Source organism: Lepidochelys kempii, chromosome 3, assembly GCF_965140285.1.
Source record: "Lepidochelys kempii isolate rLepKem1 chromosome 3, rLepKem1.hap1, whole genome shotgun sequence".
Classification (NCBI taxonomy): Eukaryota; Metazoa; Chordata; order Testudines; family Cheloniidae; genus Lepidochelys; species Lepidochelys kempii.
The window spans coordinates 147,737,866-147,761,885 of NC_136382.1; the positions used below are offsets into that span (position 1 = coordinate 147,737,866).

The 24,020-nt window shown below is 42.0% G+C and overlaps 1 protein-coding gene across 2 annotated transcripts in view; it reads left to right on the forward strand.

Annotated features, from left to right (window-relative positions):
- The window catches only part of TTC27 (tetratricopeptide repeat domain 27), a 185,161-nt gene that overhangs the window by 10,162 nt on the left and 150,979 nt on the right, over positions 1 to 24,020 (forward strand). For both annotated transcript variants that reach the window (XM_073338420.2, XM_073338421.2), the window contains exons 3-5: positions 2,587 to 2,716; positions 14,336 to 14,476; positions 19,960 to 20,062. In XM_073338420.2, coding sequence (XP_073194521.1) covers positions 2,587 to 2,716; positions 14,336 to 14,476; positions 19,960 to 20,062 — 374 coding nt within the window. The remainder of the gene's footprint in view (positions 1 to 2,586; positions 2,717 to 14,335; positions 14,477 to 19,959; positions 20,063 to 24,020) is intronic.

Here is a 24,020-nt window from a genome sequence, read left to right on the forward strand (position 1 = left end):
CCCCTATTAATTTTGTTTGAGACTGATTTTATTTGTTGTGTGACATTGTGCAGTAACAGGTAATTGGTTCCTTTCAGAACTGCTGAGCAGTTGGCTACATATGTTGTGAACTAATAAAGATGAATTATGTTCTAAATAATAGAATTTTATTCTGTAACAAAATCAGTGCAAAAAACCCCCATGTAATTTTAAAAAAATTAAAAACTTAAGTTCTGTTCTATGAAGGTATTAAAGGGAAAGAACGTTCATGTCCATTTCAGCTACTTATACACCAACCCTGGCTTTCACAGGTTAGTGTATGTGAAGCTGTGATAGTCCTTAATGTCCCTCAGCATACAGTGTTAGGGATACTCCTGTGACCCCCAATGCCACATGGAGTGTTGAGGTGGGATATTGTGTTCTCAATGGGCTGTGAGGGAGGCAAACCTACAGGTCCACCAGAGTCTGCAATATCTGTGTTTGCTGCCTGAGAAGCCCCGTTATGCCCTCGTGCATCTTCCTCTCCTTTTCCTTCTGGGACTCCTGGGCCTTTTTTCTCTCCACACTTGCCTTCTCCAGGCTGTCTGCAATATTCACCCTCCAGGACCTGTGTTCAGTCCAGTTTAGCACTGATTTGCAGGATCTTATTGAACATGTCATCCCAAGTCCCTCTTCTTTCTCCTCCTTATTTGGTTTAAGCATTTTGAGGGTGTGGAGGGGGAGACCCTAAAGTCCACGATGGTAGCAGCAGGGGACTTCCATGAAGGTGTCATCAAGATCTCTCAGGAGGATTCAAGGGACATCTCTGTGTACATAAACAAATTGCTCTGCATGGATCCTCACACCGAACTCTATAGGGGAATGAAAAGCAGATTGCAACTCTGCCTCTCTTGGTTGTACCACTTCCTCTTCTAGCACAAGTAAATGAATGAAAAGTCAAAAGATGTTCCCTGCTATTTTGGGAGTGCCACTCCTGTAATTGAAAATTTATCTACACACTTACCCTGCATTGGGCTTGCCTGTGTTGGAGTAGCTGACCTGAAATGGAGTCAAAAACAGGTCCTGGCTTGCTGCACAACTGGATCACTTGGTCATCTGTTCCCCCATACTCCTCCTCCTTGTTCCTCTTCCACGGCCGCCTCCTTGCTGTTCACAGCAGGGGCCTGTGACTTGGGCTTTTTGGAGGTATCCATGGTGTGTGTGTGTCGGGGGGTGTCTCTGCTGAGTATGGCACGCAGCCAATTGCAAAAGCAGCAAGCTTGCAGCTCAACACCAGATTGACTGTTAGCCTGCCTGGCATTCTTGTATGCCTGCTGCGGCTCCTTGGCTTTCACAGGGCACTGCAGCTGGTCTCTGTTGTACCCCTTCTCCTGCATCCCCCAAGGAATCTGTTCATAGATGTTGACATTTCTAAGGCTGATTCAGAGCTGTGCCTGCGCAGCCATTTCTCCCTGCAGGCCCAGGAGATGCAAAAATCTGTCTCCTCCAGGCAGGAGCACATTAGGAGCATGTGCTGGCATGGTCAGCTGGCCAGCTGCGCTCAACAATGGAGAGCTACTAAACGCACTTGTCAAGCGGGGCAATCTGGAACAGGCATTTCAAAAATTTGTGCGATTGTAAAGGTCAGGAGGAGTGACTGGTCTACATAACCCCTTGGCAGTGGAGTACAGAATGGTGACCAGAGTGGTCAGCGTGGGACATTGTGGGAAAGCTTCTGGAGAATAGTTGGGGTTGACTTAAATAACAGTGTCTGCACTCATGCTGCTTTGACCTAAGTACATTGGCCATGGCTCTGTGCCACTGAGGGAGGTGGTGTTACTGTGTTGGCATAACGGGGCACTTACATCAATGGGAAAAAGAAAAGGAGTACTAGTGGCACCTTAGAGACTGACCAATTTATCTGAGCATAAGCTTTCGTGAGCTACAGCTCACTTCACTGGATGCATCCGATGCATGCATCCGATGAAGTGAGCTGTAGCTCACGAAAGCTTATGCTCAAATAAATTGGTCAGTCTCTAAGGTGCCACTAGTACTCCTTTTCTTTTTGCGAAAACAGACTAACACGGCTACTACTCCGAAACCTATCAATGGGAAATGCATTTAAGTGTAGACACATGCACAACTAGTTAAACATAACTTTGTCGTGTAGACCAGACCATAAGAATGGCCATACTGGATCACACGCAAGGTCCATGTAGTCTAGTCTTCTGGCAAGTGTCAAATCCTACAGAGGAAGGTGTAAGACTCCTGTAGTATGCAGATGTGAATTAATCTGCTCCCCACGGTAGGCCTTACCCTGATCTCTAATAGAGATTGGCTTAAGCAATGAAGCATGAGACTTAATATTGCTTCTAAAATACTCTTTATTAATTACGATGATTCCGAATGTTCTTGATGACCATATAAATATCCATACTCTCGTTATTTCCCCCCCACAGCTCTACAGCCTTGGATACTGAATTTCTTTTTTTTTTTTTTTGTTCTTTCAGTAAGAAATAGCAAATTTTAAGGCTGTAAGGGTTTTTTACTTGGTATGAGACTAAATCTGTTCTAATGTTTTTTGATGAAAAAATCATCAGTTAATTGCTTTGATTATCTGTCTTGCAGACAAAGGTTGATATTTCTGCTGGGTGTAGGCAGTTTGCAGCTCTTTGTTCAGAGCAATTGGACCGGACCTCCTGTTCACTTACAGCCTCAGGACTTTTTGCCATCTTCATTGCTACACCAGTTCTGTGAGGTATGCTTACATTTTAAAAAGCTGCATTTTGGTTAATTACTGTCACTTCTATTCGCTGATAGCACATGTCTCCTGAAACAAGCATATACAGGTGTCCTAAACAAATGCGGGAAATATGGATTAATAGACATTTACTATCTGTAAGTGGACTTCTGAAACTGAAGCGATTCCCCAAATTCTTTTGCTCCAGCTGGGGTAAATGTAAGAGTATCATGGGGTTTTCTCATTTCTCTGCATGAACCTCTTCCAGGTACAGTCTCGAGAGTATTTCAGAGTGGACACTTTTTGGTGTCTAGCAAACATAAGGTACAGAAATGTTGCATTCAAAGAACCTGTGACAACTTGTGTCTTGCAAACTCCTGAGAAGCAAACTTCAGTGACTCTGAGATTATGGCTTTTTGCAAAGATCTGATATATATCCAAAGCATTCCTATTTTCTGTATTAAAACATTCTTCTTAGCCTTGTTAACTCCCTGATAATCCCAGCCATTCTCCACAAGCACATATTTTAATAGGCTTCCATGGCCATGTATTAGACTAAAGCACTAGATTCAAAAGTGCTGTCATAAACTTTGGGAAGGCGGTAATGTCATATTTGTAAAGTCTTTTGAGCACCTTCAAAGCTGCCATCTGGTGTTTTCACATAGAATAGCAAGAAGAAAAGGAGTACTTGTGGCACCTTAGAGACTAACAAATTTATTTGAGCATAAGCTTTCATGAGCTACAGCTCACTTCATCGGATGCATTCAGTGGAAAATATAGTGGGGAGATTTATATACATAGAGAACCTGAAACAATGGGTGTTACCATACACACTGTAATGAGAATGATCAGGTAAGGTGAGCTATTACCAGCAGGAGAGAAAAAAACCCTTTTGTAGTGATAATGAAGGTGGGCCATTTCCAGCAATTGACAAGAACGTCTGAGGAACAGTGGGGGGGTTGGGGGGGGATAAACATGGGGAAATAGTTTTACTTTGTGTAATGACACATCAACTCTATCTTTATTCAAGCCTAATGTAATGGTGTCCAGTTTGCAAATTAATTCCAATTCAGCAGTCTCTTGTTGGAGTCTGTTTTTTTGTTGAAGAATTGCAACTTTTAGGTCTGTAATTGAGTGACCAGAGAGATTGAAGTGTTCTCCGACTAGTTTTTTATAAAATCTCCGCACTGTATTTTGCACTGCGTGCATCCGATGAAGTGAGCTGTAGCTCTCGAAAGGTTATGCTCAGATAAATTTGTTAGTCTCTAAGGTGCCACAAGTACTCCTTTTCTTTTTGCGGGTACAGACTAACATGGCTGCTACTCTGAAACCATAGAATAGCAAGGATTCTGGAATCACAGGGATTTCCCCCCCAGCCCTTTCCAATTTGTCATATTCTATTCCAAACATCTCAACCTGGTCAGACTACAGAACGAAATGGTACCTTAAAAAAAAAAATTCAGTATCAACAGAACAGTTAGAGGCAGTGTCTAGGGCAGCGGTGACCAAACTTACTGACTCTTCGAGCCACATACTATAATCTTCAGAAGTTCTCAGAGCTCCAGCACCACTCCTGCTGAAGCCCCAAGCGTTGGCAGGCACCTCTTGTGGGGCTGACACCCCAAGTTCCCCCTGCCCTAGTCTGGTAGGTGGTGGATGGAGGGCTCCATGAGCCGTACTTTTAGTGCAAAAGAGCCACATGCAGCTCGCGAGCCGCGTTTGGCCACCCTGGTTTAAGGGATCTCTCTAATTTATTTGGGATGTGGCAGAGGCTTTAATTGCAATATTGTATATTCATAATTGCTGTGAGAGTATTTAACCTACAATGTTTTGATCCAATTAAAATGGTTAACAAAGAAGCTATTTCTCAAGGACTGTCAACAAGATTGTCGTATAGAAGGGAAGCTTCAGGCTTGATGATCCCAAAACATGCTGAGCATCTATAGCTGAGGTGGATTTCAATACGAGTTGTGGATGCTCAGCACCTTTTCAGGATCAAACCCTTAATAAATAGGGTTATCATTAAGCATTTTCATATTACTGAGACACATGATACTCCTACAAGATAGCAAAGGAATTTTCAAAGTTAGAACTGGTGGATAATTCTATTTACTTTGGAATCTTTTTCTTCATATACAACAAAGTAATAACTTTTTGAAGTATTATGTTTTAGAAGTATGTAGTTAGACTGACGTGTAATTGCCGCTTTCTCACCAAGACTTCACTATATCTCCTGTACTAATAGAAGTTAGAGCGGATGCAAATATCTACTTACAAGAATACAATAGCTGATGCCTTTAGTTAAATCTTGGACAAGTAAAAGTATACATCATCATCATCATCAGTTTTTTGCTGCTCTTGCAGCTGCTGATGTAACCATTCCTTAAAACAGATCAGGGAGCTTCTTTGCACCACTTTGATATCAATTCTTGCACAGAGAAAACAGAACTTTGTACAAGAATAGTTGTATCATAGCTAGTTTAATTGTAGATACTATTCTTAGTGTGTGATGAACGCTTACCCTAGTGAGTCATTGTGTGTGTCTGTCCCTAGTGAATAGGAATGGGCAAGTGCTGGCTGCTCATCTTTTTAGCTCTTGCTCCTGGCAGGATCACAGCAAAAAGGAGCAGTGCAGCAAGCACTGATGAGTGTTTTTGTATCTGTGGTTCAGCATAATTTCTTTAGTATTAACTCTGTCCTAGAATATTGGAATCAAAACAACAGAGAAACCTAACTTCTTCACCCTCTCAGTGGCCTTCAGGGGAGGGACTAGAGGATCCACATCTTAGTGCTCCCCATGGTCTTGACTGGAGGTGGGGCAAAGTGTTTGCTTTTGCTTAAATTTGCTCCTTTCCCTCCTTCAACAACGTGACTAGAGTGGAGTGAGAATGAATGAAGGTGGGGGTAGAGCGCTGGGCAGACTAAAGAGGGAGAAGCTGACTACTGACAGCCTCCTAACTAGTCAAAAACAATGTTAAAAATTGCCTCTTCTCCCCTTCCCCCAAAAATGGTCTGGGGACCATATGCTGTCAGGCAACTCAGCACACAGTCGACCCAAAAGCCAGGAAGGGAATCCGTGCTGGACTTCTAGCTTAGCCTGTACGGAGCTGGAGAGCTCCCACCAACCACTGCCATCTTGAACTGTCTTCTAGACAGTAGGTGATCTAACTTTTTCTCCCCAAGGCCTAATTCCTTTCAGTAACCGAGAGGGTTAGCAGAGTTTTTACCGTAATAGCACAATATTATATCTGCTTGTGCTTTTGCCACAACTGTGCATTTTGTAAGCTTATGTTTAGCAACTTGTTGAGACACTAAGGAACTAAAACTGGACATCATAGTTAGTGTGTACACTCAGGCAGCCACAACCATACAAGAATAACATTAAGAGTAAAACATATGGCTTGAAAGTACTGATAAATGTACTAAGCCAGTGTTTTTTTCGCACCATGGGTCACAACCCAGTACTGGGTCGTGGCATGTAAGGCAGTGGGTTGCCTTGCTCTGGCCAGCACAGCTGACTAAGACGTTAAAAGTCCCATCAGTGGTGCTGCCCAGCTAAGGCAGTCTAGTGCGTACCTTTCCGGCTGCGCTGCGCCCCGGAAACAGCCAGCACCGGGTCCTGCTTCTAGGCAGTGGGGCCACAGGACTCCGCGCACAGCCCCTGCCACAAGCACCAGCTCTGCACTCCCATTGGCCAGGAGGTGGGCGGTGCCTGCGGGTGAGAGTCGCGTGAAGCCACTTGCGCACCTCTGCTTAGGAGCTGGACTTGTTGCTGGCCACTTCCAGGGCACAGCACGGTCCGTGGTGCCAGGACAGGTGGGAAGCCTGCCTCTGCACCCCAGCTGCGCCGCTGACTGGGAGTCACCGGAGGTAAGTCTGCACCTCAACCCCGTGCCCCAAACCCAGAGCCCTGACCCCCTCCTGCACCCCGACCCCCTGCCCCAGCCCAGAGCCTCTCCCACACCCCAAATTCCTCATCCCCAGCTCTGTTGGGTCGCGGGCATGAACAATTTTCTTCAACTGGGTTCCCAGGAAAAAGTTTGAAAATCGCTGTACTAAGCTACTTATTTGAGAAAATAATGAAACAACAAATAGAAAGACTTCACTGAATTTAAAACATGGAATATCTGCATTGAGAACCTCCTGGAATAAAATTGAATTAACCTTATCTTCTGAAGGAATGATCTCTGCTTCTGACAAATCCTCTCTGTTACCCATGGTTTTAATTAGACTTAATTGAAACTCTGATATTAGTGGATTGAGTGATTTATCAAATTGGACTCTTCACCACCACAAGGTCCATTTCTATTTAAGTATTATCTGCTAATTTTACATCCATACCTGACTTACTTTGGATATAGAATTTTATTATGAAAAAGATTTAAAGCAATATAAGTGACTGTGATTAAAAACTACAGTATCAAGGAAATGATTTAATGAGCATAATGAAAATATTATAATAGAAAAATATGCATCCAATGTTTTGTGTAATTTAAAAATATAATTCTTTAATTCATGTTCTGCTGGGAAGCTAATTACTTTTGAATGGTGAGGTTAGCCTGTCATAGTGTAGTCTGCAGGTATATATTTCTAAGTATATTTAAATTCAGACATGGTATTTTTCATATTAAAAGCAGACCTATTATTTTGGAGTATGTTAAAGGTGACCTGACCAAAAAAAACAAATTGAGTGTGTTTGGGTGTTTTCAGTTTGCTGGTCTCCAATATATAAAGAGCCTGAAATTTCCTTATTGTATTTAACATTAGAAGTTCAGATCTTGTTTGGGGTTCAAGAGTCCACAATGAAATTAGGAGGATTATGATATTGGCAGCTGAGCACGTGAAACTTCATTGAGAGAGGAAAGGATGTTCAAAGGATTTAAAACTATTTAATTTATTTTGACATTTCTGCCATTTGTAAGATAGACTTTTTTAGGCTGCCTTTATATATCAAAAAGAAGCAAAGAAGGCACAAACTCCTCTTTTTTTTAAACTTTGTAGCTTCAGTAAACTTGATTTAATATCTTAATATAAATTCTAAGCATTAGTATATATGGACATTATTGTGTAAGATGGATTTTAACAACTGATTTAGCATCCAGCAGCAACTAATATTGATTTGCCTTTGTCCACTTCATAGAGTACTTTTTTAACTTCCTTGGAAGGATTATAAAGTCCAGCATTTGTATTATAGATCAGCTAATACAGAGGTCTCCAAAATGTGGGGCACACCCCCTAAGGGGGCATTGCTCGATTCTGGGCCAGCCCCATGGGGGATGCGGAGGCAGCGCCAGCCAGCCCCGCTCCCAGCCTCGGCCCCCTTACCCCTGTTCATGTCTCCCACTCCCGGAACCTAGACAGTTTAAATACAAAACATAAACTTCAGATTTCTATTCTTTCCTTAATATCTAACCCATCTACATATTAGTACTTGTCTTGATATAGATTATATCAAGAAATATGGGGGAAAACAAAAGAAATACTCTATCAATTAACAAAATAAAAGTCCAGTTGAGACGTTTTGTTTCTCTCTCTGAATCCATTGTTTCTCCACCCTGCATATGCGAACTAAAAGAGATCAATAAAGAATGCTGCTGATTTTCTCTGTTAAGAAACCCTAGCCTATGCTTCCATCACCTGTCACTATAACTACTGCAATGCCTTCTCCTACACCACTTCAAGTCCCAACTTTCCATATTTAAATGAGCTGCTGTCTATTTCAATAATAAAGAAACACAATTATGTTATGTTATCTTAAATACCATAGTAGGCCTTCCTTTTCCCCACCTCTACATCTCCTTCATTTCAAGAACATGTTCAAAACTACCCTTCTTGTTTTCAAAGTTCTTTATGAGCTTAGTCTTAACTTCATGCCGTTTGGTTGGTTGGTTCTGCCTACTCTCTTCCTTCGTACAGCTTCACTTCCGGGGTTGATAGCAGACACGCACTCCTACTCGTAGGCAGCAGCAACCTCTGAAGGCATTTCTAATTATAATTGTGCTCTGAGTGCATTGATAACTGGGTCTGACCATAATTATTTCTGTCCCTGGATAAATCAGGTGAAAGAACAAATTGCGAATACTGTTTTTTAGATTAGCTACATGTAGGGTCCTTATAGACACCTTGCACGAGCAATGTGTTCGTAAGGGTGTATACATTTATTCTTCCCCTCTGAATTAATCCTATCCCCACTTAAGCTATAGGTAAATTCAACAATACTCATGTGGGATCTTTAACAGAATTGAATTATGCTTTGATGCTTATGAGTATAGATATTGAGATAGTGTAATAACTTCCAAATGGAGGAACAGCTGACAGTTTAGTAGTAGGTATGTGTTCTATTTCCCTGAAGTGATCTCAGAATGCACAGTACCCATTAAGGAACTTGACTGCTTAAATAGTCTACCTGACATTGCCTCAGGTTTTGTATGCGGAATGGTGAAAGCTGACAAATAATGGCTCTGAATTAAAAAAAAGTACATCTCAATTTTTGGACTGAACTTGCTGGGATCAGGTTATGGGAGAATTATTTAATATGTAAGGATGCTACAGTTACTTTAAGGAAAGTTAATATTGTCTTGGTAAATAGGATAAATTTGTTTTTTAAAATAATTGTATTCTGATAATACCCCAGGTTATAAGCAAGATCACAACCCCCCCCCTTTTTTTAAATAAAAAACAAAGTGGCCTCTGTGGTAAAAAGTTTACAATCTGTGGCCCTGATCCTGTGAAGACTTAACCTGGCGTGTAGAAAAGCTCTATATCTGTGTAATTTGTTACTCGCTGGTGTGAATAAGCCGCCCCCCGAGTGATGTAAGTTACACCGACCGAAGCACCAGTGTGGACAATGCTGTGTCGGCGGGAGAGCTTCTCCCACTGACCTAACTACCGCCTTTCGCAGAGTTAGTTTTATTATGCTGACAGGAGAGCTCTTGCCCATCGGCATGGAGCATCTTCACCAGATGTGCTGCAGCGGCACAGCTACATTGGTGCAGCTGCACCACTGTAGCACTTCCAGTGTAGACTAGCCCTTAGTCCACATTAGCAGTTAGTTCATTTAGTTAAAATTAGCTCATAGATGAAAGGCTAGCAGGAATTATTTACTTTAAGCACCCTGGGGCTTAGATGAACACTTAGTTTGCAGCAAGCTGAGGTGTAAATCTACCCTGGCCTAGCCTGGTGCTAGCCTGCTTTGAAATGGAAGTATATTAAAGAGCACTGGAGAACTTTTAGTGTGTGGCAATAAGGTCTATACGGCCACTTGGATTTACACTTCCACTTGCCACGAAACAAGTATTCTTGTAGACAAGCCCTAGGATGTTTAAAACAAACAACAATTCCTGCTGACCTTTCACCTGTCAGTTAATTTTTTAGACCACTTTTAAATTAACGAGAAACTCTTTTAGCTAATGGGACTTTCGTAAAAGCTTTGAGAATCCCTATTCTCTCACATTCAAATTGGCACTTCATTTCTTGAATCCATCAGGTTTGTGTTAGTCTAAGTTATCCAGAAAGTGCAGGGAGTTAGAAGTATGGACAAGCCAACTGAGCTGCCTGGAGAATTTCATGGAACCCAGTGTCCTGAAAGATGAACCCCTGAAACTGTTACAACAACTGTTCAGGCAGACGTGGGGAAGCAGGTGTTGAGCCAGGCTGCCTTGAGAGCATTGCAGGAGGCAAGACATGTTGGTCTGCTGAAGCTGGCTACAAGCTCCCTTCTTGCTATGCATATACAGGAGAAAGGAGTTTCTTAGAGGGCTGTCTGCAGAATATTGTTGCAGACAAGGCTTGGGTAGCTAGAGAGTGAAGCCAGGCCTCCTACAAAACATGACAAAATATTAATTCCGTATGTGAAGTGGTCGAGGCAGCCCAGCAAACCAGCGTACAATTTTAGCTTACCCTCTGTTCCCTGGCTGTAACCCAGACTCCAGTTCTGACTCCCTGACCCTGGTTGTTTGGCTCTAGAGGAGCACAGTGCAAGGAGCATGTGCTATAATACAATTAACTTTTTTTTTTTTTTTTTTTTTCAGGAACTACAATAGGCATGGGGAGTAGTGTCCAGCCTGCAGTTGATCTTAGTTACGGAAAGACTGATTTAAGGCTTGTAGAAATGAATGCGTAATCAGCTGTGCTTCAGAGATCTTTTTTTAAATAATATTTAGAATGCCTTCTGAAGTATACTTTGTTGTTCCACTTCTGAGTTCATAAATTATTGAATAGAGCTATCAGTAGGAAGTGAGTACAGGTTTTGTGCTTAGCAGAGTGTTCTTTGAGCAGTCACTAAAAGTAATCTCTCCAGTATGTATTTCAGTTTCTGTATTCTAGGAAAACTGCTTGTCATCAGTACAGTCCCTTTAGGTTTTGATTGCGGGTCTATTGGAAAGTAAAAATCCTCAAGGCTATAGTCTAGATTTATTAGACCTAAAAGACATCATGCAAGAGCAGCGTGTGTCTTTCTCCGTCTCACCCTTTTTTTCCCCCACCAACACACTCTTGTGCTTTCCCTCTGCATATTGTTTTCTGCCCCAATTTTTTTTTAAGTAGTAAAAAAATAAAATAAAACTATTTTGCATTGAGTTCTGTAACCAAAATCATAGTGTACTTATAATATTTGGGAGGGATTTAACACTCTCTCTTGCCCCCCCGCCCCCCAAAGTCACTCAGTCAAGAGTTTTTTCTGTGTGTGAGATGATGGGGTGTGTGTGTGTGCTTGCTTGCTTCATTTCCAAAGACTGGGGAAGGGAACTAGTGAGGATCTGACATGAGATAGGAATTACCAGATGGCATCAGCCCACTGTTTGTTTCATCTAGTCCAGTATCTTGCATTTAACAGTGGCCAGTTCCAGATGCTTTACAGGAAGTGCAAGAAACACTGCAGAAGACCATTTGTACAATAATCTGCTATGGGGTCTTGCTAGCCTCCATCAGTTAGTTGCAGCCGTATGCCCTGTGGCCTGCAAGTTTAATATTCCTTAGTCCTATCTACTGTAGATTATCCATAGTTAGGGCACTGCCAAATTCACAGCCATGAAGAACATACCACAGACCATGAAATTTGGTCTCCCCGCCTTGAAATCTGGTCTTTTGTGTGCTTTTACCCTATACTATACAGATTTCATGGCGGAGACCAGTGTTTTGGGCATTCTGAACTAAAAGGGAGTTGCAGGGGGATCACAAGGTTACTTTAGGAGGGGTCGAGTATCCTTACTTCTGTGCTGCCTTCAGAACTGGGTGGCCGGAATGTGACAGATGTTAGCCAGGTGCCCAGCTCTGAAGGCAGCATGCCCCCCCTGCCCTGTCCTCCAGCAGCAGCGGAGAAGTTGGGGTGGCAGTACCATACCATGCCACTCTTCTGTGTTGCTACCTTTGGATCTGGGCAGCCAGAGAGTGGTAGCTGCTGACTGAGGGCCCAGCTCTGCAGGCAGCAGCGCAGAAGTAAGAGTGGCAATACCGTACCACGCCATCCTTACTTCTGCGCTGCTGTTGGCAGTGGCTCTGCCTTCAGAGCTAGGCTCCTGGCTAGCAGCCACCGCTCTCCAGCTGCCCAGCTCTGAAGGCAGCACTGACCCCAGCAGCACCACAGAAGTAAGAGTACCAGTACCGCAACTTCCCCTACAATAGCTTCCGCCCTTTTGTCCCCCCCCCCAACTCCTTTTTGGGACAGTACCCCTATAGTTACAACACTGTGAAATTGACCAAAATGGACTGTGAATTTGGTAAGGTCCTATCCATAGTGTTGTTGACTCTTGCAGTTCTTATACCGGCTTTTGTGATATTTGGTGTGTGTTCTGAAACCCACTCCTGCTGGAAATATGCTATTTAAGTGAGAAAAAAACCTAAGCCAGTTTAAAATCAGCACTGAATTTGTTGATGTATGCATAAATTACTTTCCAAATGAATCCCTGATGCTACTCTTTAGCACAGTGGTCCCCAAACTTTTAAGGGTTGCACTCCCCCCTTATCCTTGTCCCTCAACTGGGGCCAGGAACAGGGCCAAGGCTTCATGGGGAGGGGAGCGTGGACAGAGGTAAGGGGTCAGAGAATGGCGCCACAGCTGGGGGCGGGAGCAGCGCTGGCAGCCAGAGCCCCGAACCCGGCGCTGGCAGACAGGGATTGTAGCGGAGCTGGGTGGCACTCCCTCCCTACCCCTCATGGGGGGTTGGCCCGGGGCCTCAGCTGTGCCCCCTGAATGATCCTCTGTGCCCCCCTACAGGAGCATGCCCCAAAGTTTGGGGACCTCTGTTTTAGCATATTACATTTTTCATAAAATCAGATCAGTTACAGATGTTGGTAAAATTCTTCCTTTGAGTGGGCCTGGGGTTGGGTTTTTGGTACAGCTTTTAAACAATTTATTTCCTTTACTGTTTTACTCACAAGTGCTTCTTCAGACCATCAGACTTCATTTTCATGAATGGAATTGAAACCACTATGCTGATGTCAAGTAAAAATTCCTCTCGGTATCAAACAGTTTGATATCCTACAGCATTGGCTGCAGGATACAAGGCTGAAAGGTCTAAATATATATAAATGAATTACAGTACTACCCAGAAAAATCAGGTAGGGAAAAAAAGCCAGCTTTCTTTGGCAAAGATTTGCCTCCACTAAAAAGTGAACTACAGGAGCAACTTCACTTAGCAAGTTTTTTCTTGACCTGTAAATTGGCAGTCAAGGTGCTGAATATTGTTTAGATGCAGGTAACCTTACTTCATTTGGGAACAAATTAATATTTAAACAGCCAAATATATATACTGCTCAGCTAATATTACATCAGGGCTTGAACAATCCCCACTCACCCAAGATGACTAAGAATCTTTCTCAGGTGAGTGCCTTCAATCTCTGGAGAATCTAAGCTGTTGCTTTTGAAAAAAAGTACATAACTTTTGTTTGCTAAGTGACATGGAGTAACATGAAGACAAACGCCTTCAGCTGCCTTTGTAAAGGGAGAAGGCTGTCATTACAGTTAAAATAGTTGGAGGGATGCATGGACTCTATGGCTAAGAGCAGGGTGCACTGTGGGGGCTGGCACCCGTACCCCATTAAGCAGAGGAGACATTCTGGAGGGCAGTCCCTTTCGTGGGAGCCATGGGGCATAATTTCCCAAGCAGAGGGTTCTTCATGTACATGGGGGAACTGTGCTGACACTATCCCCATCAGAGGACTCTGTGCTGGGGGAGGGAGGAGATAGCATGCACTAACTGACTATTAGAGGAACACCCAGCATTAATTTATTTGGACAATGGAAGGATACACTAAATTGACTTTTTTGGGTGGCTATAAGGTGACTTCATTAAATTATTTGAGGCAGCTTTGGTTAATTTGTTTAGTGGGCAGCATCATTAATTGACATGCGATTTATGTGCTGGGGCTGCTGTTAACTGGAGATGCAGGTTTTACCCAGCAGGGAACTGGGGTCTTTAAGCCCAATCTAGCAGGGATACCCCACCTGCAGGAGATGAAGCAAGAAGGGGCAGGCCTTGTGGTGGGGTTGTGGCTTGAGGGTACCAGTCGGCTTGTTGAGCAGACTTTATCCTCTGGTGAGGTGTTGGGTAATCTTTTTGAAGCCCTGCAATACATTATTTGCTAGTTAAGTGCTTTAATATTGTCTGGTGCTGATATTATTATTCTTTCTTCTTTCAGCCCAAAGCATTGTGTACAGCTGTTCTGAGTATGCTGGTTCTGGATGGTGAATCAGTCTATAATCTGACTTCCCTTCCTATCTTGCTGATGTTAGCCAGAGTGATTCTTGTGCATTCAAGACATAAACTTGCCGCTATTCAGGTATGAAATATGTGGAAATAGTTATTGTGGTTGCCAACCATGGATTGGTTCTCATTTTTCTTCCACTATCTCATTCTGTCTTGTTGACTATTTTCTTTCTCTTCCATTTCTTTTTGTCTTCCTTTTTTTATCCTGTTCTGCTTTCAGAGATGTCTTACTCTAAAGGAACAGTTCTACACAACAAAGCAGTGACTACAGTAGTGAGGGAATTAAAATAAAGTGTTATCTTTTCTAAAAGATAAGTTATGTAAATTGAATTTCTAATAGCTAAGCCAGAGAAATGTCTACTAGGGCTTTTTCCCTTGTGAGGGATGAAGGCACCTCTATTTCATGAAGATAATTTCAGTGTTAGAATTTGCTGTTTTTCTTACATGTATAATTAGAATAACATGAGTGTAAATGAACAGTAGTACGTACAGTTGGGACAATCTTGTTTTTACATACTGTAACCTTTCTATTTCACAAACTTTTACATACTATAAAGTTATTTAAAAACTGTTAATCTTTGTAAGACACTGCAGCACTATTCTTTGGCCTGGATGCCTGCTGCTCCCATTCTAGACAGGATGGGTTTATCTGCCTTATTCCCATGCATGGAAGTGGAGCTAAGAGATTCCTCTCCTTTAGTTCTGGATTGTCAGCTAGATCCCCACCATACCAACACATTAGGAGTACTAAACAACAATGTGGACCATATCCCTATCGAACCCCCTTTTCTGATTTCACATGAAAGACAGAGAGGTTTCACTGAGTTCCTCCTTAAAATAAAGTTTTCTGACTATTTTCCTCCTTTGCTTTAGCTTAGAAGCAGTCTGATTGGCAGAGGGTGATTCTGGAGCTGGGGAGGCCTTTAACGGCAGTGACTTCGCTCCAGTGCGTTGCCGTTGAGGAGGTCAAAAGGCTTCCTTAGTCCATCTTGGTGCTTGGGCAGGCAACCCCTACTTCCAGCTGCATCTTCATAGGGGGCTGAATTAAACAGTGTGGGAGATGTTCCTGGTTGTTTTGTACTTCTGGAAGCCAGGCTCTCCCTTGTTTCTCCCCTCTCACTCCAGATGAATGCTGTTCAGCTCCAGCAATCAGGTCAGTCAGAAGGGGAGAAAATGTACCTGGTGTATAAACAGGCATAGTGAGGGACCTCCTCCTGTCCAAAGGCTTGTTTACACTATTAAAAGTGATAACACCAAGTTTTAATGCTAGTTCAGGAGCAACAGCTGCTGAAAACCATTTTCTGCAAGTTTCAGAGTAACAGCCGTGTTAGTCTGTATTTGCAAAAAGAAAAGGAGTGCTTGTGGCACCTTAGAGACTAACCAATTTATTTGAGCATAAGCTTTCGTGAGCTACAGCTCACTTCATCGGATGCATACTGTGGAAAATACAGAAGATGTTTGTTTTTATACACACAAATCATGAAAAAATGGGTGTTTATCACTACAAAAGGTTTTCTCTCCCCCCACAAACCCACTCTCCTGCTGGCAATAGCTTATGTAAAGTGATCACTCTCCTTACAATGTGTACGATTGGAAATGGCCCACCTTGATTATCATACACATTGTAAGGAGAGTGATCACTTTACATAAGCTATTGCCAGCAGGAGAGTGGGTTTGTGGGGGGAGAGAAAACCTTTTGTAGTGATAAACACCCATTTTTTCATGATTTGTGTGTATAAAAACAAACATCTTCTGTATTTTCCACAGTATGCATCCGATGAAGTGAGCTGTAGCTCACGAAAGCTTATGCTCAGATAAATTGGTTAGTCTCTAAGGTGCCACAAGTACTCCTTTTCATTTTCTGTAAGTTTCCTAATGTGACCCAGCCATTCTTTCTCATGTAAGTTCAAATCCAACAAAAAACTCTCAATATTTCAGTTCTGTAATATTCATGTAAATGAGCTTAGAATTGGATAAAATTCTGAGAGATCTACCTTTTTTAAAACATTAATATAGCCCTGTTTTTCACAAATACTATTCCACATGAAAGACTAAATACTTGAAAAATTTTAAAATCATTCAAAAGAAAATCCTGAAACCATCCCCACAAAATTAAACTTAATAAAATTAAGTTCCATGCAGAGCTCAACTGACTTAACTGAAATTTTTCCAAAAATATTCTTTTCTACTTTGATACATTTGTGTGGCAAGCTGTAGGCTAGAGGAAATTTTTATCACTGATCTTATAAACCCCAGATATATCCTTAGCTACAGGGTTGTGAATAGAATAGTATTCATTTCCTAACACAGTCATGTTTAAATTGCCTTTGGGTTTCTAAACAAAGTGATGGTGGGGAGGAGGAAAAGGATTTGACCTCTTCTACAAGGTCTCCTGTTTGTGAGCCACTGCTTTCTTCAGCTTGATATCACAAGTCATATTTCATTGCAGTTTAAAATAGACAATATTTTATCTGTTTTGATAGCTCCTCTCTAGGCAGATTATAATCAACTGCGTGTAAATTGGTTTAGATTTTTCCCCTAGATGCTGTGTGTGCAGTCCTTTAGGTTGATGTACACTTACCTGAAGAACAGAAGTGTGTGTATATATAAGATACTTTCTTGGCATTTATAGACAGTAGCATATTTTAACACTTGTTTACACACACACACACACACACAGTGAAATAACTGGAATTAACAAATCTGGTAAGCATTAAGGGCTTAGTGTCATTTTGTATAGAGAGTCATAGTATATTTATGGATAGTAACCTTAGTGTTATATCTTATTGACAAAATTACACTACTTGTGAACTCTAGCATGCACTTTCTCCCAGTGCGAGCAGAGTGGGGTAAGTTAAATTGCGGTAGATTTTTATATTGCTTGTATATGCATAACCTTAATCAATTATAATTCTCCTTTGAGCTATGGTCTGAGACAGCTGTAGAACCTTTTCCATCCCTAGTATTACAATTTTGTTTTCCTCAATTAGGTTTCAAAAGCAAACACTTCATCATTGTCAGATATTTTTTATTATAAAGAAAGCCATTCATGCTTCCTTACTGTAGCTTCCAAAAAGCTCCTAAAGCCTCATCCAGCTTCTATTAAAGTCAATGGAAAGGCCTCTGTTGAAGTCAGTGAGAGTTGGATAGCTCAGAGAGAGAGAACTGCTTCCTGCCCTACATAAATGGTAAACCATAATTGAATTTGTATGTATGTGGTATGTTTGTGTGTGTATAAAACCCTCAGTTTTATTTTTAAAAAAAGATGCTATGCACACAACATACATACCTGACTCCAAATCACAAACACAAGGAAATTTAAAAGTTAAGCCACAATCAATATGTACACTCTAATCCTCCACCCACAGACACACCTTACCACTATTGCACACCACAGTCAGCAACCTTAATTCTGCTCCTGTAGGGATCCTAGCCTCCGACTTCAGAATTCTTCAATATATGTAACATATAGATAAGCTTGGCAGAATTTGATTTTTATTTTTTTCTAATTTTAACCATTTTTATCCACTTAAAAAAAATTCTATTTGTAAGTATTTTCATTTTTTTCAGTTGGGGTGGGGGGTAGGGTTGGAGTTAAGGCAGTGTTGACAGTGGGGCTGCAGTGGGCTCCCTGTGCAGCCAAAAGGCCCAAAACACTGGGGCACAAGGTGCGAGGGAGGCTGCAGTGCATTGTGACCAGTGATACCCAATCCTTGCACAAGATAAGAGGAAGGCTGGGGTCCTGGGAGAGCAGACCCCCCCACACACACTCCTTCCTAGCTCGGGCCATGAGGAGGAGGACAAGATTCTGGCTATGAGGGAAGCCACTCCATTGCTGAATGGCTCCTGCTGGAAAAGGAGCCATTCAGCAGAGGGGTGGCCTCCTCTGCGGCCAGGGATGATGATGACAAATCATTGCAGTTCTGCCGGGGGGGGTTTCTGCTCTGCCAGGCCAGGACTCCTCCGGTCTTTCCTACACCTTGTGTCTGCAAGGATCCAGTGTCACTGGCCCTACTCACCAGTCAGGTGTGTGTGTGAGCCATCCCTGGCCAGGAACTGTTCGGCAGCAGTGTGTCCTTCCCTGGAGCCAGGGGCTTGTCGTCCACTGCTTTCCCCTCATCCACAGAGCCAGTGGATGGCATAGAAGGCAATTAGGGATAGAAGGCATAAGATAGGGATATCCATAAGATACCCTTATGGGAATCTTATGGGGATACCCATAAAATAGGGATAGTTAGGCATAGAAGGAAATTAGGTTAGTCAGGCATGACTTGCCCATGCTGACTGTTCCTGATCACTTTCCTCTCCTCCAAGTGCTTCAAAATTGATTCCTTGAGGACCTGCTCCATAATTTTTCTAGGGACTGAGGTGAGGTTGACTGGCCTGTAGTTCCCCAGATCCTCCTCCTTCCCTTTTTTAAAGATGGGCACTACATTAGCCTTTTTTGAGTCATCTGGGACCTCCCCCAGTCACCATGAGTTTTCAAAGATAATGGCCAATGGCTCTGTAATCACATCCACCAACTCCTTTAGCACCCTCGGATACAGTACATCTGGCCCTATGAGCCTGTGCTCGTTCAGCTTTTCTAAATAGTCCCGAACCACTTCTTTCTCCACGGAGGGCTGGTCACCTCCTCCTCATGCTGTGCTGCCCAGTGCAGTAGTCTGGGAGCTGACCTTGTTCATGAAGACCAAGACAAAAATATTCTCTCTCCCCACATGAAGGTTGTGGTGAGCACATTCTTGGGGAAAACTTAAACCAGACACGAAGACAGATCTTAATATGAGATCCTAAAATGTCTGAATCTGACAGTTCCTTTACATATGTTGAGCGATGTGCATGTTCCTTGAGTCAAGGAATTGATATCTTGATAAGGTGTACTTTAAATTCTAACGTGTAGAAGAAGAAAAACCTTCACTACCAGTCTTCAACCCCTCAGTGCAGAGCTGCATCCGAAGAGACAAATGGTTGAAATTTTAAACTACAACCCTTAAAATAGCAAGGAGAAAGTGAGGCAAGGCTGTAGGGAATTCAAATCACAACTAATTGAATTCTCCCTTTTTGTTGGGTGACACCTTTTCTCCATTTTATATCGGAAAGCTGTGCGGCATTTGTATTGAACTAGAAATCTGTCATAAAGATACAGTAATTGTCTTATTTGTGAGACAGCTTCAGACTTTTAGCACTCCCCTTTTCAGAAGAAAGGATGGGATGTTTGGAAAGGAGCATTGTTGATTGAAGCCATCATCTGAGGGGAATACAAGAGGGGAAAAAATATTAACTGTTAAGTGACTGAGCACCCATCTATATAGTAAGGTTTTGTTGTTAATTTATTTCTTTTGACTCTTTCAAGATTTATTCAGCCTTGATATAATTTGAATCTACACTTTAGGAAACTTCCTACCTTAATCTAATCTCAAATAGATCAGATTTGGTATTGAATTTTTATAAAGCGACTGTATTTGTGTTTTTGAAATTATATTTTTAAAATCTGTTTATAAAAGAAAATCAGTTGTATTTATCATTCATTTAAAATATCCTTATTCCCCCTTTTAGACATTGCCTTGGTGGACTTTGCGATATGTGAATATTCACCAGCAGTTACTAGAGGAGCGATCGCCTGAGCTCTTTGCTCTTGCCCAGAGTTGTATAGAACAAGGTAAGTTTCAAATTATTTGATTATGTTCACATATAATACCATTCACTTGTCAGAAGAGTTTTGAAGATGTGTCACGGTTTGCAGCATGGTGCCTGTCAGGTGTTTTTGTAGCTGCAGAGAGTAGAAAGGCACTTCTTAAATTTATGTTGATCTAACAATTCTCTCTTGTTGGTGTGTGCTCTGTTGGTTAAAGCTCTGTAATCCTGATTACATTCTATCTGCTTGGAAACAAAAAAAAGTGTTTCAGTGGTATGCTACTGTTAACATGTCACAAATTGATTTGCAGGCATTATGCCTGTCTTTTAACAAAGCTCATTTGAGTTTGAAATGTGAATTCTTCTGGTTTTGTACAACTTTGTGAGAGACACTGAGCAATTTTCTACTGCTCCTTCTCACAGAGTATCTTATTAACCTGAACCAGAAATGTTCGGTACATGGTGTTCAATTCCAAAGACATGCTGGGTTACATTGCAAAAGGAGGGTATTATTTTTAAATTGAATTTTGAAGTGAATATTGATGCTGAGCGAAGCAGACTAATAGTGTTGGAACTAAACATAAATAAAATACCATTGGTTTTTAAGACATTGAGTTTGTTTGTTAGCTGAAGATTTTTTGCTGTAACTGTGGAAGCCTAAGATATTTTCAACAGTGGTAAAGACATTTTTCTCTCCCACTTAGACATGCACTGGCATGTATAGATTTTGTCCTTGCCAAAAAAGGTATAAGGAATTTAAAATTCATTATTTTACAGGATGAACTCGTTTTCTGGTAATGAAAGGTTATTTCTTGGGGTTTGAACCAGCTGTAGGATCAAGGCATGACAGTGATGTCAGAATACCAAATAGTAGTTTGGGGCCCTTGCAAAATTACCATATGAATAGCAAAAACTTTTAAAATACAATGGTGAGATTGAACATACAATTATATTGGGCCCAATCCTGTGAATTGGTGAGTGATCTCCACTGCCATTGGGCGGCTCCAGCATTGGATCCATCCACTAAATTCTATAGTGTTTGTCTTTCTCTGTTTGAGAGCTTTAAACAAACTTCCACACAGTTTTATTGTAGGAGTGTGGGAAAACTTCATTTATGGACTATAAACCATTTCATTTCAGTAATTTAGATATCTAATTGACCAAATGTCTTTAATCTATAACACTGGGAAACTTGCTGTGTAATCACACTTTTCAGAAGAAAGGAATTCTAGGACACCTTTACTATCAGCACATGAAATTAAATTAGTTGACATGCAGACATACAGGCCAAGGAAATCTTGGACATTAACTGACATGGAGATAAGCCAGTCTAATTTGAGCTGCTAATGTCCTAATTAGCAAATGTATATTCATTTTGGCAAACTGTATTTTTAAGGTAAAAATCAGATGTTGTACTGATCAATATGGTAATTGAGCACTTCAGAAAAAACCCTAAACCTAATCAACCTATTGCTTAAAAAAAATCCTATAAAATCTGACCCTCAAGGTGTGCTGCAAAGCCAGTCTCCTCCTCTCCCCCCCTTCTTCAAAGGGGAGAATTGCAAAGGTGTTGAATTGTGAGAGAGTTTTGCTGATTTGCTGCTGGGGGTGAGGGGTGGACTAGATTAGATGAAAATGTTGGTACTTAGTTATAAAGGAGTGGCGTTTTGCTTTTTTTTTTAATCTTCAAAACTCCGAGACTGGATAGATAGCTGCTTCTTAAAAACTCTGTACAAAATTAACTAAATGTCAGACAGGTGGCTGCTGACGTTTGTTGTTCAGGTTAGGAAGGGGAAGGTGGAGGGATTCCAAAAGCTTTTTCATTATTATAGAGACTGCAAATGACCCTGTTAGTAATACTCTGCAGTGATTGTTGCTCTGAATACAAGAGAGTTGTATAGATGAGTAATCAGTGAGAGGGAGACAGGTTCAACATCAGTCTATATGCCAGCAGTTATTCAGTTGCACTTGAGACTGTAGTTTATCATTTGTTTGGCTGAACATTTCTATGATGACTTTGCTGGAGAGTACAAAGTATTTTACTTTATTTTTAAAGTGTCCTTGCTTGTCTGAAACTCTTACTCAAAGAATCAAGGTAGCAGGAAAAACAAAACCTGTAACGTGGAGTATTTTGTCATACAGTGATTTTGAGTAGTCAGCATGTGTGTGTTGCCTTAGAAATTCTTAAAAATAAGATTTTAGAGCAATACTAAAAATAGGATGCTATGATTGGGGCACACTAAGGTTATGTCTGCACTGGTGTGCATACTCTAGTATGGGTTGTGTTGATGCAGGCTCGAGCCAGCCAAACCCACCCCAAAAGTCTACATTTGCTCTGCTAGACATTCATATAATGCTGTGTACCCATGTGCATCCACAGTGCTGCTCTGGGCACACAAGTTTAGTGCTACTATTTCAGGGACTATATGCCAGGGTTCTTGGAATCGCACAGACACTGTAGGAACCAGTTTTTGGTGTGTTGTAGGTACTATGTTTCAGTCCTCCTTGGACCCATATGTGGAACACATTTGTGCCTTGCCTTCACACACATGCCGATGACACTTCTGGATCATGTTGCCCTCACTTCTGTTTCTGCAAAACTGGGTTGTAGTCATGGATCTCTTGGATGAGCTGCTCCTATTCCTTATTGCAGGACAAATTGTTTATGTAGTGGAGTAGGTGCTTGGCAAGATGCTGGATGGCATTTCAGCATCACTTTTTGCCAAAATCAAAGACCGACGCGTGCAAGAATAATTCATTTTTCGCACAGTGGACAGATATGCTGAATGCTGCTATTGCCTTTGGTGTACCATCATTTCTGGTGCAGGAGAAATAGCATGGTGTGGTGGGATCGCGTTATCCTGCAGGCTTGAGAGCAGCAGCAGTGGCTCCAGAGCTTCCACATGAGGAAAAGGTCTTCATGGAGCTATGTAAGAATCTTGCACCATTCTCCAGCACCAGGACACTGGATTGAGGGAAGCCATATTGGTACTGAAGCAGGTTGTTGTTTCCCTGTGGAAGTTGGTCATCCCAGACAGCTACAGGTCTGTTGGAGTAGGAAAGTTCACTGTTGGGTTTGTGGTTGTGGAGGTTTGTGAGGTGATTAACACTGTGGTTTACCCATTGGTGGTTGCCATAAGAAATGCTCCTGAAATAGTAGTTAGTTTTAAAAGGATGGGGTCCCCAAACTGCATTAGGGCCATCAATGGCACTCACAAGTCCATTTGTTTGCCACAAGGAACAAGTGAATATGTGAACCACAAAGGTGGTTATTCCATCATTATACAAGGCTTGGTGTAGTACAGAGGTAGGTTCATGAGTACTAACCTGTGGGAAACGCAGTAAAGTTTCATGATGCCAGGGTGCTGAGATCTCTCTTGTACTTTAAGGGGGAAACAGGGACTTTATTCCCCAGAAATGATAGGTATCTGTGCTACTTGTTGTATGTGGGGTTCCCCCAAAACCCACTCCTGCTATGATTCATGAAACTGTACCCTGACATCAGGAGCCCTGGAGAAAAAGAAATTCAGTTTCACACGCTGTAGCTGCAGGATGGTCATGGAGTGAGCATTTGGTAGGCTGAAGGCTCGTTGGTGCTGTCTATGAATCAGCCTGGATGCCAGTGTGGGCTGCTTCACACTGCACAACAGTTACGAGGCTAAAGGCACATATTTCTGCATCAAGTGAACTCAGGATGCTTCTGGTTTGCAAACTCTCTACAGTCAGCAGGATCCTACACATGTGCATACTGATGCTGGGTCCAGGCATGCAAGACAAAATAGGGATGCCATATGTGCATACATCCTGGCAGTGCAGGGAGACAGAGGACGACATGGACCTTTTGCTGCTGCTAGGGGCTACCTTTACAGCCTTCCTGTGAAGCTGCTTTAGCATAAGAACAGTCATACTGGGTCAGACAAATGGTCCAGCTAGCCTAGTATCCTGTCTTCTGACAGTGGCCAATGCCAGGTCCTTCAGAGGGA